We start from the raw sequence: 13952 nt of genomic DNA, 5'->3' as shown, positions 1-13952 counted from the left end.
TGCTGCAAGCAGTCGTTTGTTAATGCAACAAACTGACATGCATGCATCACACAGAAGCTCCAGTAACCTTGTTCAAAATAAAGAGAGCACCATGGTGATGGTTGGCCTTTGAGAGCAATTAATGTAGCTGTCTCCTGTAAAGTTTTTAGAATAACTAAAATGACATCTGCAGTTCTGTGAAAAGTGTCCACAGGGAAGCTTGAGTGGTGAGCATCGTCCCCATAGTGAGTGCCCTCCACCACAACAAGCATTCTTTCGCCCTGTGGTTTTTTGTATGCAGCGTGGCATGTCTGTTCCTTTATTGACGCATCTCGGTATGCAGAACACTCCTTTATTATGCTGCCAAATCCTTAATAGATGTCACTTTCGGTGAGAGTCACAGTGCGCTTTGTGACCGATGCATCAGGTTGACCTGAGGACATTAAGAATGGCTTTCACGTCACGTAATTGCATCTATCATTGAAAAATGCAGGAGAGGAGGTGGCATAGGTAAAAAATGAATGGCTATACTTAAGTTACTACAGAGACTTTAGTCTCCTCTGGTGCACTAAAACTCCATAATTTCACTCTTTAATTTATACCTCTGTCACACGAGCCCGCAAAAACTTTTATGTAAGCGGTCTTTTACCAAGTTAAAAGACTTTTTACTGAAGAGGTGTCGCGCGGCAGACACACAGCACCAACAATCTCTTTTGAGTGTTTCCTTCTGGATACGCTATACAGAAAGCGTGGCGCTAGCATTCGAAACAAGATCGGCCAAACTAAACTGATGTATCTCGAAATATAAAATGAAAAGTCGCTTTAATATAAAAGCATAGTAAAACCGGTCAGCAAATGTGGCGAGGGGTCTACCATACACATGTGTACATTTGCGGTACATGGGATAGTGACCGAGGATCTGCAAATGCACAAGGTCTGCACAAAGCTTGTGCCGAAAGTGTTGACAGAAGCAACTTTGCTATAAAGTGATTACACGGTCTTAAAATAAAATTTAACAATACCACATTAAGAGACGTTAATCTAAAAATTTACTGCAGTAGTTTAGAGAGCGTTCGACCTGCTTTTGAGACACATTTGGCCTGCTTATGAGGGTGCGGAAGAAAATGAGCATTACTGCGTTTACAACACTTTCTGCGAGACATAAAATTGTTGTTACAGTGAGCCTAGGCAACAGAAAAATATGCTTTTGCTTAGTTTACTTAATATATGATATTTGCTGGCACCCACTGGTTTCGAGGCTATTCCTTTTTGGCCATAAAAGAGATCGACGAACTCCGCTTCCAGTAAAGACCGCTTCTCAAAAAGAGATCGCTCCCGCTCATGTGTCTGCAAGCAAAACCCTTTTTTGGGAGAATTCTTTTTGCTCAAAAGACTTTCGAGTGCCCGTGTGACATAGGTATTATTTTTAGCAATTAGAGCTTCATGTTGCACTGTTATATATACATAATTTAAAAGCTAGGGTGCAGTTATTAAGAAAGAAAGAAAGAATGGACACTGACCAAGGAACAGTATTTTTTATATTATTGTGATAGCAATTATACGGACACTTCAGCGCATTTCTGCCGCCGTGATGTTCTGTATAAAGGGTGATAGCATTGTCGCTGCGCGCCGTATGCTGTGTGTGAAATGAAAGCCGATGATGGGGGGCTCAATCTCGCGCGTGCAAGGGTGGAAAGCGGGGAGGAAGCGCGCAGTCTACCAATGCGCGCTAAGCACCGGGGGAGGAGGTGTTCTACTCCAGCAGCTGCTGCTTGCGGCGCAGCCACGCGGGCCCTATCTTGAAAGCGATCTGCGATGGGGACAGAGAGTGCTGAGTGCTGATAGCTTCGTGTGCGCTGTGTTTTCGCCGCTTAGTTCGTCTTGAAGCCGAGAGGCAGTACGAAGGTCAATTCACTCGCTGCTGCTGCCGCACTTCCTTGCTCCAGCGTTTTGACAGCAAATTTCTGCGATCATCGAGTGAGATGTGTTCGTGTTTGCTTGTGCCCGTGTGATACCATGCCTGTTAATTTAGTTAGTAATAAAGCGAATGTTTACAATTTTTTATGGTCGATAAAACTAATACCCTTATTCTTATTGCTGTTGTAGCATCCACTGACGCTGCAACACGAGGACACTAAGGTCGGTGCTTTCAATCGGCGCCTTGGTGCCAGTTGAGAGCTACTACCATGGTGCTGGCTGCGAAAGACCAGGAAAATAGATTTGGGCGGTGTGTACTCAATGTGCAAGCACGGCACGCGCACTTTGGCTCTAGAAGGCTCTAGAAGAGACTCTAGATCGGAAGGTAGTGTTCGAATCACATTGCCACCCTTTCCCTCTTCCACAGGTTCTACTATTCGACGCTTAATTGACCACCATACATTGTTTTCCCAATGCGCCGGTTACGACGAATTAGCCATGCCCAGCAGGTAGCACAACCACATTCACGCACAAATACATTTTCAGCCTCATTTTTCTACCGAGCCTCTAAAGACAGGAATGGCCTTCCTCATCAAATCGCTGCCATGTTAATATATAGCTGGCCGCAATACGCGTCTGCCCGTTGTACGTGAAAACGGCGGCGCGCACTCAGTTTCTCATTTCGGCAACAGGCAATCTTCTCCGAAGTCATCGCACGCGGCATTCACAGCTATCACCACCAATCCTATAGCGATAAACATCTTCGCCTATCTGTTTCACAGCGCGTGGTGCTGTCGGAAGCGTAGCGCATTCTTTTAATAGGCAATAACCGAAATGCGCTGCCCTTCCCTGCTGCAGACTGCGACCATAAACGTTTTCCGGCTGCTAGATTCCACGTGAACAAGAAAAGGTGCGAGGCGTGCACGATTGAGATTTTTCTCACGTGAAGACAACGGCATGCACAGTTTCTTATTCCAGTACCACCAATTATCTGCCCGGGTCATCGCCGCCAAACCTATAGCGATAAGCATCTGTTTTACAGCGCATGGTGCATACACTCTAAAACAAAATTACACCCTTTGGGTTGTATCTTGCCACACAACAATAAACATCGTCTGTCTTGCCCGCATTTCCTTCCTTTAACACTGCGACCACGGTACTTCCCAGTAACGAATGGCATGCGCATTGCCATCATCACATAGCATTCCCAACAGGAAAGTAGCGGGCGCGGCATTTTCAAGAAAGGAAACAGAAGCAAGGCAGATGACGATTATCGTTGTGTGGCAGATACACACCCCAAAGTGTGTACCTTTGTCTGATAGTGTAGTGCCGTTGGTAGCATACTTCATGTTTTCAGTAGGCGATAATCCAAACATGCTGCCATTCCCTGCTGCAGGTGGCGCGATGTAGGCATCATGTTACACTTCGTTGGCATCTGGCATCGCCCACCAGCTCGACTTCGTTTTGGTTTCCCGTCACACTCCATAAACACCATACAATATGAAAACAACAAAACGCGTCTCGAAACGCCGGAGCACCACTAGCTCAATGCACGCCGACGTCTCATTCTGCAACCATTTGCATTACGTAGATGTCAACAATAGATGAGTCTGTCAAATTTGTTTGTTACTACGGATTGTACGTTTCCCGGTAGTACGTTTTTTCTCACAACTGTTTTCAAAACGTATGAAAGGAGTTCCAGTGTAATTAAAGAGTGCTTATTCTTGACTGAATGAATTTGTATTGAGTATCCAAGTCAAAAGTGTATTCAAGAATTTAGTAATATACCATTAAGCTACCAGGTCAAAATCACAGCAAGAGGCAAATGATTTTTGAAGTTGATGAAAAAAGCAAGTGACATCAAGAAAAAGGCATAAACAAAGCATCGCTTTAAAGCCATGAATCAAAGAACAGGTGGGGTAAATATTAGAATGAAGTGAAAAGTGCTCATCAAGAACAGTAGCCTTGTACAAAATGGGCACACGGCTAACATGATTAAGCTACATTTAATGTTGCTTTCTCATACACCCCAAAATTGGCTGCCTTTTAAGCTGACATGTCTAGGTTACATTTAGGAATGTGTAAGGCACATGTACTAGAGGCTTAATTCCATCACTAGGGCAAATATAGTACTCACCTTTCATCGCAAACTCTCTTGAAGGCCATGTTCACTGCACTTCTCATCAATTTTGTGGCAAAGTTTTTGCAAGCCTGCAAGTTATATATTATTCATGTAAAATTCCAATACATAAACAATCATTTATGTTTTCGGTCATCTGTATTTCATCATCAATTACAGTTGAGACAGTACAAAAGGACCAGCATATATATATATATATATATATATATATATATATATATATATATAAGTATATTAAAGATGCAACAAATCTATTTTTATTTTTGGTTTAGGCCAAAACATCGAAAATCGAAATAAATTTGTTTTGCACTATGCACTTACTCAAAACTGATACAGTTGCCAAAAACACTTACTTTTGTAGTTATATATATATAATGCACCCATATGCATGCCTAATGTGTCATATCAAGCACTTCCCAGCAAGTGGCGAAATGTAGTACTTACATCGGCCTTTTTATCGGTTACATTTCCTTTAAAATTAAGAAGGAATATAGCTGTGCATCTCTAGAGGTCTTTGCTTTTATAAGAATGGGCAGGCACATGGCAATAAATTCTGTAACAAATTGCACCAAGAAGTATGAGGCACACTTACAGAGACTATCATTTCCTCCACGACAGGTACGTCGATTCGCGGCTCTAATTCACAGCTGCTGAGGTGGACACCAACCTGTTAGAAAGAGAGCACAATCTCAGAAATGCACCACATGAAGAAACAGTGAAGAAGAAACTGCCTGCAGCACTTTTCAATGTCAAACACATGCTCCTGAAAACCATGCACACACATGCACATGGACACAAAAAAAAGTGCACCTAATGCTTCAAGTTTTAATTCTATTTGTATGGGTGCCACCAGCATAACACCTTATGATATTCATAACCCAATGACTCTGACAGAACTCAGAATGCATACTCTTCCATGCAGTACATAGGCCAAACAAAACTACTTTATGCTGAATAATGGTGTGCCAAGCAACAAAGTATATAGTATTATAACTTTTTGTGAGCTTAAGTGTCTGTGCAGGCATTAGCTGTTTGTAGCAAATGTTCACCTACAGATTCAATGCCAGCTACTCAGTACTTTTAATTGAACTGGTGACTTAGTTGATTATAAAGCAAAAAAATGGAAAACAGGATTTGTGCATGCGTGGGCTATGTGTGCAAGAATACGGTACTTCAGCTGATCAACGACTGTTGCTGTAGGTGAATGAGTTGTGGCAAAATCCTTCAGTTGTGAATGTCATCAACAGGTCCACTGTAGCTTCCCTTATAAGTGCATATGCAGATCAGTATAAACGAGAAACAGATGATTACCTCAGCGGCAGCCTCTCGGATGAAGGCAGCCCTCGGAGACAGTGGTAAGTGAATTTTCGCCTTGCGTGGCAGGCACTTTTCTGGTGAGGAGTCACATTTCAACATAGTATTCGTGCGACCATTTGGCTTTAGCAAGGTTGCTCCAGCTTCCTTTGACCCAAGAGTACTGTAGAGTTCAGCTTCCTGCCCTATCACATCCACCTCTTCCTCAACATTGCCTGTGTCGTCCTGGGCACCTTCTGTGGTGCATGCAGCAGTGGCAAGCCGTGAGACCAGCTCACTTGGCTCTGAGTAGCTGTTGCATGCATCAGCATCTGCAGCTGTGAGCAAGGAAAATGCAGTAGTTATTATGCAAGTGACACATTTGGGTTGATACCTGGGGCTCAAGGTAACGGAATGGTTAATTGCACAGTCCTGGAACACAGGACAGAAAAGCAGAGGGAATGGCACACAAGTGTAATGGCTTCCACTTTCTCTGGGTGAACATATCAGACGACGATCACTGCTGTGTGTCATCAGCTCTATGAGCTAAAAAAAAAAAGGTGGGCGAGGTCAAGCAAAGGAGGCACATTTGGGAAGACACTTCAGCTTTATCGTACAGTGTGCTCAATTGCAGCGTGGAACATGCCATAACAAGGCAGAAGTTACAATGCACAGCATAGAACGTCATCTGATCAGCTTGTTCTCTGTTCCCACACAGTACAGCTTTTCAAAATTTGGCATAGCTGCCTGGTTCATCAGCAGAAACGAGTCTTGGTGAACTGCACCGAAGGTTAGAAGCACACAGTGGAAACAGAAAAAGAGAGAGTATAATAGTGGAGACACACAAATGTGCTCTTCAAGTAGTGAATTTTTAACAACAGTCTGTCACAACATTGTGCCACATCAGCTTCCTTCTTATATTGCCATTATTGGGCAATTGTTTTCTTTTTCTTTTCCTTTTTTCAATTAACTGTTCTGCCTAGATGTGTACTGATATACATGTATACTGTATCGTCCCACTGCCATGCTCTCAAATGAGTAGCAATATTGTAAATTTAAAAAAAACCAAAAATGGTGAAATGAAACAAGGTACCACAAACAAAAACCCTGAAGAATCCAGTGACGTCTTTTCAATGATCTTGCTGTACACAATTTTCAAACGTGTGATCGCCTGCTCCGGCCTCAACATGCTGCATAACGCATAGCACATGAACTGCAATTTTAGGGCATGGGCATCTGTACATGAAATTGCAACAGAAAGTTCTACAATATGGAGCAGCCTTGAGCTTTAAATGCATGAAATAAGCCTGTACACTGAACATGGTAATTAGTACGTAACGGAGTATCTGCTGATTGGTGAAACAGCCATATGCGATCTGCGTCTGTTCGCAATAAAACATAACTGCCAAGGCAAAATTACACAATGTACAGTTGGTGAGTTTATAGAAACAAACATGAATTAAAAAGAAAAGGAAAGTGGTAATTGTACACAAAGCTGAGAAGCCCTCTCAATACAGTCACCTAATATATATCTCTGAGAAGTGTGCACTGGCTGTACAATGTTTAATAAACATTTAATGAATTTATTATGTATATAATTCATCCCCACTCCACTCAAAAGCTTACAGTGTTATGGAATATGTGACCTAAAGGACTGATAAGCTGCTTTTTTTATTCCAGGTGCAAAGATATACGTATGTTGAACTTCCAAGTACTTACTGCCAATTTCCAACTCTTCAATTTCATTATCAGCATCTGCAAAATGGACAAGGAGGATTGTAAGTGACATTCATTCACAACAAAGGAGATATGATGCTTGCTTTTATAAAGGTAAATAATGAATGCTCAGTGAATGAGGGTGCAGGAACCACTGTAATTGGCATTCTTGAACAAAAGAGGTGTGCTAAATGCACGTGTCCAAGAAAGATACTTTGACAGCAGTTTTTTCTAATTGCTGCAAAATGACATCACCTAATTAAACCATGCATCTTGAAATGTTTACTCAACTTAAGTATTTATATTGTTTATCTTCAATACTGTCAGTCTGAGATATTTTCTACAGTGACTCTTAGAGTCAAGCCAAGCCTAGCCTTTGTGGGATTTTAAAAGCAGAGCCATAACTTGTTTGTAACAAGATGATACTGCAGATGACTTTGCTGCAACTCAGTGGATATGGCATTGAGCTGCTGAGCGTGAGGTTGGGAGTTCGATTGTACGCTGCAGCAGCTGCATTTGGCTGGAGGCGAAATAAAAAACGCTCGTGAACTTTAATTTAGGTTTACGCTACAGAATGCAAGGTGGTCAAAATTGATCTGGAGCCCTCCTACTACAGTATCTCTCAACCTTGCAGTCGCTTTGGTCGTTAAAACCTATTAATCAATAGATAGAGAGTTTTAGAAATAGCATACCTAAGGTGCTCTGCTTATGCAAAAATATAAAACTACAGGTTAAACCAGCAGAATACAAGGAAAAAAAGAACTGCACACAACATTCATATCTGAAGAACAGCATCGCATCAAGTTCACATGCCAAAATGTCTAGCTCATGCATGTAGGGTTGCTACATTTGCTGAGGCAAAATAATCTAGGGGAGGTAGGAGATCAATTGATTGACTGAGTTTAAAATCCCCCCGAGATCCTTTGACAAGCTCCCAAAGCATGGCACTTTGGTGTTTTTGCATTCTGACCTTGTTGAAACGCGGCTAGCTACCGAAACCCCAAATTCGTGTGCAGTACCTCAAACCAGAGGTGTATAACAGTGCTTCATTGAAGTTTGGTCATTTTTCTCTCAACTACATAAGATTGCATTATATAAAGTTCTAGGCACTCTATTTACTTGAATTTTGAAGCGTTGTGTCAGCGTTGTAAACCCACCCTATAACAGCCTGATCCACAACAGTTGCTATACATATCTACACATTAAAAAAAAAAAAAAAAAAAAAAAAAAAAAGCGGACCCTGCGACCTAGTGCTAATAAACAGAACACCATGGCCACAGAGCCAACCATGATGGTAAAGACCTGGGGTGAGCATCACTGCTGTTGCTGAGCATTCAAAGAAGAAAAATTTACAAATAGGAATGAATATTATGCAACTCGAAAAGACAAGAGAACTAGAACGAAAAGCTATACAGAGGACTATGTGCGACACGTAGTAGTAGTAGTTGCACTTTTCGCAAAATTGGTGTTACAATGCTCAGGTTGTTTCATTAACACGGTTCACTTCATCTATTAATTCACTCTGTCCACAGGCAGGTTCTGTTTAAAACTTTTTTTCCAATTACATTAATTTGGGCAAGATAAAAAAAAAAACTACAACACGCACACCAGTCAGGATGCTGAATTGGCAATGGGCAGCACCTGCTGGCTGCGCAGCTGTGCACCTTACCACGGCATTAAACAAAACGAACTGTGAAATGCCTTGCATGAAATTTGAGCAAGAATGAGCAAGCAGTTTAGGTGAAAGACCTATTTATACATGCTTCACTTATTTAACTCCACAAAGTACAACATATAGTTTTTACTGCACTGGGTTTGACGCCTCAAAGTTCTGACTCAAGCACATAATTACCGAAAAGCCCTTGCTAGTGTTTCGATAAGACAAATGGAGTTCTCAGTTGCTGATAGTTCAGCAAATAACTTACTGAGTATTTCATTACTAGACAAGTTAATTTTTACTCAATTAACACTTTATTGTTTATTTTTTTTGTACGAAAATAATGTTCATGAACAGAAAAAAATTGTTAACAAGTTGCTTTATTTTTCTTGATGTGGAATGGTGTTTGGGATTTGTGGAGTTAAAGGCCTACTGCAATGCAATATTACGTTGGCTAAATTTGTTATAGGTGAGTAGTTGTATATTTCCCTGAACCAATCTTGATAAAGCCACAGAGCTGCTCATTGTATAATTTATCAGGCTGCATTTGGAGATTTTTCAGCTTGTCGCAGGCAGCCTCACATGGCAGACTCGAGCATCTGGGGGAAAAGAGGGCTCATTGTGCACCTCGCAACTGCTAATTTTGCAAGCTTTTTGTGATGCTTACACTCGTATTTCAAATGTAAAATTTTGCACGGACGCTCCTTTATATCCACGTTATCTTAATCTAGGTTTCTTACACCGTGAAAAATTTCGCTACAGTTGGACTTTAAAGCAACATTTGATGTTGCTGTGAGTACTTACAAATATAAAACACCAAAACAATTGACGACAGAGTGTCTGGAAAGCTTTAGACACCAGCCATTGTGGACATAGATTGGATGGCTCTCCAACGAATGTTACACCTGTCTCTCTGATATTAGCTCTCTGCTTGCTTCTTACCGCGGTGTAGAGGTGTGAAGCCAAAACGACGACACAGCAGGACAATGGCTCGCCGCGAAGGGAGATATGACAAAAGCCAGGAAGGCTGCTGGCGCTGGATGAGCAGCTGGAGAGTCTGTCGCACGTCGCAAGCCCGCATCCACTGTCCAATAAGATCCACAGCACGGACAGTTGTACAATAAAAAATACAACAAGGATAGGCTTAGCATAAATTGTGTAAAGAATGTACACAAGAAGTGGTAACTTTCACGGCCTATAGGTAGTTACAACATGGCATGTGTTGAGACGATTGCAATGCTGCTGGAATATGCAGATTTGAAAAAGAGTGGACTTTCTTACACTGCAGTTACTTTTACATTGATTTTGCAGTAGGAATTGAACACTGACCCTTGCAATGTTTAACACCTGAACCCTCTTGAGTGAGGCTAGCTTAGCAGGACTCCTTGAGGAACTATCAGACATTGTTTGGGATATTATCGGCCTTAGTGAGATTAGAAGAACTGGTGAGGCTTACACACTGCTAAATAACGGCCATGTCCTCAGCTATAGAGGTCTTCCTGATAAAAAGCAATACGAGGTAGGATACCTAATTCATAAGGACACAGCGGGCAACAATGACGAATTCCACAGCATTAACGAGAGGGTAGCGGAAGTCGTAATCAAATTTAATGAGAGGTTTAGATTAAAGGTAGTACAAGCCTACACTCCAGCATCCAGTCACAATGACGAGGAAGTAGATCACTTTTATGAAGACGTTGAATTAGCGATGAGAAAAGCGCAAACTCGGTATACGGTAGTAATGAGTGACTTCAATGCAAAAGTGGGGAAAAAGGAGGTGGGTGAACAGCCAATTGGCAACTACGGCGTCGATTCTAGAAACGCTAGAGGAGAGATGCTGGTAGAATTCGCAGAAAGGAATAAGTTGAGAATAATGAACACCTTTTTTAGGAAACGTAGCAACAGAAAGTGAACCTCAAAAAGCCCTAATGGTGAAACAAGAAATGAAATTGATTTCATACTTTCTGCCGATCCCAGCATAGCGCAGGATGTAGGAGTGATAGGTAGGGTAAAGTGCAGTGATCATAGGTTAGTGAGGGCTAGGATTCAACTTAATTTGAAGAGAGAAAGAGTAATATTGGTCAAGAAGAAACAGGCCATCCTAGACACAGTGACGGTAAAAGTGGACCAATTTAGGCTGGTACTTGAAAACAAATATGCAACCTTAGAACATAGAGATGATGATGACATAGAGGTAATGAATGAAACCACAACGAGCTGACTTCAGAGTAAGCACTTGAAGTGGGAGGCAAGGCACCAAAGCAACCAGTAGCTCTCCCAAGTAACAAAGGACCTAATAAAGGAATGACAAAGAATGAAAGTGTCCAACTCAAGAGATAAGATGGAATTCGCGGAACTGTCAAAAGTGATAAAAAAAACTAAAATAAGTGATATTCTAAATTATAATGTGAGAAAGACTGAAGAAGCCATAAAAAATGGTCACAGCCTGAAATCAGTTAGACGGAAACTTGGTACAGGCAAACAAAAATGTATGCACTGAAAGATAAGCAAGGTAATATCATCAGCAATCTCGAAGGCATAATAAAAGCAGCAGAAGAATTCTATACTGACCTGTACAGTACCCAGAGGACTCAGGAGTACTCTATTCAAAACAATAATGAACAGTATACAGAAACTCCTCCTATAACTAGTGATGAGGTCAGAAGGGCCTTGCAAGGCACGAAACGGGGAAAAGTGGCACGACAGGATGGAATAACAGTCGATTTAATCAAAGATGGAGGAGACATAATGCTAGGAAAACTGGCTACTTTCTATAGGAAGTGTCTAGGCACTCTAAGGGTCCCATAAAGCTGGAAGAATACAAACATTATACTAATCCACAAAAAGGGAGACATTAAAGAATTGAAAAATTATAGGCCCATTAGCTTACTCCCAGTATTATATAAAATATTTACCAGAATAATCTCCAATAGAATAAGGGCAACACTGGACTTTAGTCAACCAAGGGAACATGCTGGCTTCAGGAAGGGATACTCTACAATGGGTCACACCCACGTCATTAATCAGGTTATCGAGAAATGCGCAGAGTACAATAAGCCTCTCTATATGGCTTTCATAGGTTACGAAAATGCATTTGATTCAGTAGAGATACCAGCAGTCATAGAGGCATTGAGTAATCAAGTAGTACAGACCACTTGCGTAAATGCCCTGGAAAATATCTACAGAGATTCCACAGCCACCTTAATTCTACACTAGCAAAGTAGGAAGATACCTATAAAGAAAGGGGTCAGACAAGGTGACACAATCTCTCCAATGATATTTACTACGTGCTTGGAAGAAGTATTCAAGCTATTAAACTGGGACGGTTTAGGTGTAAGGATTGACGGCGAATACCTCAGCAACCTTTGGTTTGCCGATGACATTGTTGTATTCAGCAACACTGCGGGTGAGTTGCAACAAATGATTGAGGACCTTAACAGGGAGAGTGAAAGAGTGGGGTTAAAGATTAATATGCAGAAGACAAAGATAACGATAAATAACCAGGCAAGAGTACAAGATCGCAAGTCAGCCTCTAGAGTCTGTGAAGGAGTATGTTTACCTCGGTCAACTAATCGCAGGGAACCCTGACCATGAGAAGGAAATTCACAGAAGAATAAAAATGGGTTGGATTCCAAACGGCAGACATTGTGAGCTCCTGACTGGGAGCTTACCGTTATCATTGAAAAGGAAATTATACAATCAGTGCATTTTACCGGTGCTGACATATGGGGCAGAGACTTGGAGACTGACAAAGAAGCTTGAGGACAAGTTAAGGACCGCGCAAAGAGTGATGGAATGAAGAATGCTAGGCATAACTTTAAGAGACAGAAAGAGAGCGGTGTGGATCAGAGAGCAAATGGGTATAGACAATATTCTAATAGACATTAAGAGAAAAAAATGGCGCAGGGCAGGTCATGTAATGTGCAGATTAGATAACCGTTGGACCATTAGGGTGACAGAATGGGTACCAAGAGAAGGGAAGTGCAGTAGAGGATGGCAGAAGACTAGGTGGTGCGACGAAATTAGGAAATTTGTGGGTGCTAGTTGGTGCAGGACAGGGGTAATTGGAGATCGCAGGGAGAGCCCTTCGTCCTGCAGTGGACATAAAATAGGCTGCTGCTGCTGCTGATGATGATGATGAGATATTGTCAAAGCTGAGACTACAAGACTACTTCCTTCTGGTGTAAGATGAGCTATAAATACAGCTTAGTGCTTCTGGCTAAAACTAAAAGGCAGGAAAGTGATGCTCTAAAATGATCTTTGCAAATCTCGTTTTAACTTATGAGTGCTATCTGCTGTACAAGTGGTACAGCAAGGAAACCGTAGGCGATTATGCTTAAAAGTTGTGCAGTGAAAATTTTATTGTAGTCTGATTACATTTAGCATAGTTTTTGTATTAATGAATAAGACAATAAAAGTGTATTTCTGCTATAGAGAATTGGTGCCATCAGCATATACATTAAGCAAAAAGAGACAACTGTTGCAGTCAAGACAAAGTGAGAGCTAATCAATGTCTTTGCATTTTATGACTTTATAGCATTCTGTACATGTCACGAAAGCATTAAAGCATACCCCCAAATATGTGAGCCCATTACTTGTCAATGCTTGTTGCCATATCTCCGAGTATGTAAAGGTCAGGTGCGTGGTAAGTAAATATGATGGCTGCACATACTTCATGATAGTGCCTCTCCAGCTGTGGTGTTTGTGCACTTTCTATAACTACAACAATCTTCTTTACGAACATGTACCATTGCATACAAAACATAGGCAAGAGAAGGAACATGGTGACACACACAGTCTGTGTCCATGCTTTACCTGCAACGCTACACGTTAATAATGGCAAATCAACAAGCTCTACTGGAAACCTTGTTGAACAATTTCCTACGAACAACAAGGAACAAACAGTAGCCATAGGCTATTATGGCGACAGGAAGTGTTCAAGACAGCCAGAGGGAAACAAAATCAATATGCACGTAAATAATCAACAATAACTTAAACAAGAAACCTTCTTGTACATTCTGTGGCCTTCCATGTGATTGTGCGTCACTTCATAGTTCTGCGCAATGTGTGCCCATTGCTTGCCTCATCTTATGCATGTCACGCTGTTTTCCCATCCAACCTTCATGCTAACGAAACGGACAAGAATAAACAAAAATATACACAAGAAAGGAAAAGGTTAGCGACTAAATTTCTCTCTCTCTTTTTCTAATAAGGGAGAAAAAAAAAGTTGCAGTTTTGCCCATAATTCAA

At 41.4% G+C, this 13952-nt stretch overlaps 1 protein-coding gene and 1 long non-coding RNA gene across 2 annotated transcripts in view; one reads left to right on the top strand and one right to left on the bottom strand.

Annotated features, from left to right (window-relative positions):
* The window catches only part of D12 (YEATS domain containing 2 homolog D12), a 34836-nt gene that overhangs the window by 461 nt on the left and 20423 nt on the right, over positions 1 to 13952 (bottom strand). Inside the window, exons 12-16 of the mRNA XM_075692015.1 lie at positions 9645 to 9786; positions 7049 to 7084; positions 5348 to 5667; positions 4629 to 4703; positions 4034 to 4107 (exon numbers count right to left, since the gene is read on the bottom strand). Of these exons, the coding sequence (XP_075548130.1) occupies positions 4034 to 4107; positions 4629 to 4703; positions 5348 to 5667; positions 7049 to 7084; positions 9645 to 9786 (647 nt within the window). The remainder of the gene's footprint in view (positions 1 to 4033; positions 4108 to 4628; positions 4704 to 5347; positions 5668 to 7048; positions 7085 to 9644; positions 9787 to 13952) is intronic.
* The window catches only part of LOC142582372 (uncharacterized), a 74838-nt gene that overhangs the window by 55274 nt on the left and 5612 nt on the right, over positions 1 to 13952 (top strand). The window contains exon 2 of the long non-coding RNA XR_012828424.1: positions 7010 to 7107. This is a non-coding gene — a long non-coding RNA (uncharacterized LOC142582372). The remainder of the gene's footprint in view (positions 1 to 7009; positions 7108 to 13952) is intronic.

This window comes from Dermacentor variabilis, chromosome 5 (genome assembly GCF_050947875.1).
Source record: "Dermacentor variabilis isolate Ectoservices chromosome 5, ASM5094787v1, whole genome shotgun sequence".
NCBI lineage: Eukaryota > Metazoa > Arthropoda > Arachnida > Ixodida > Ixodidae > Dermacentor > Dermacentor variabilis.
This window is presented reverse-complemented; position numbering and strand designations above follow the sequence as displayed.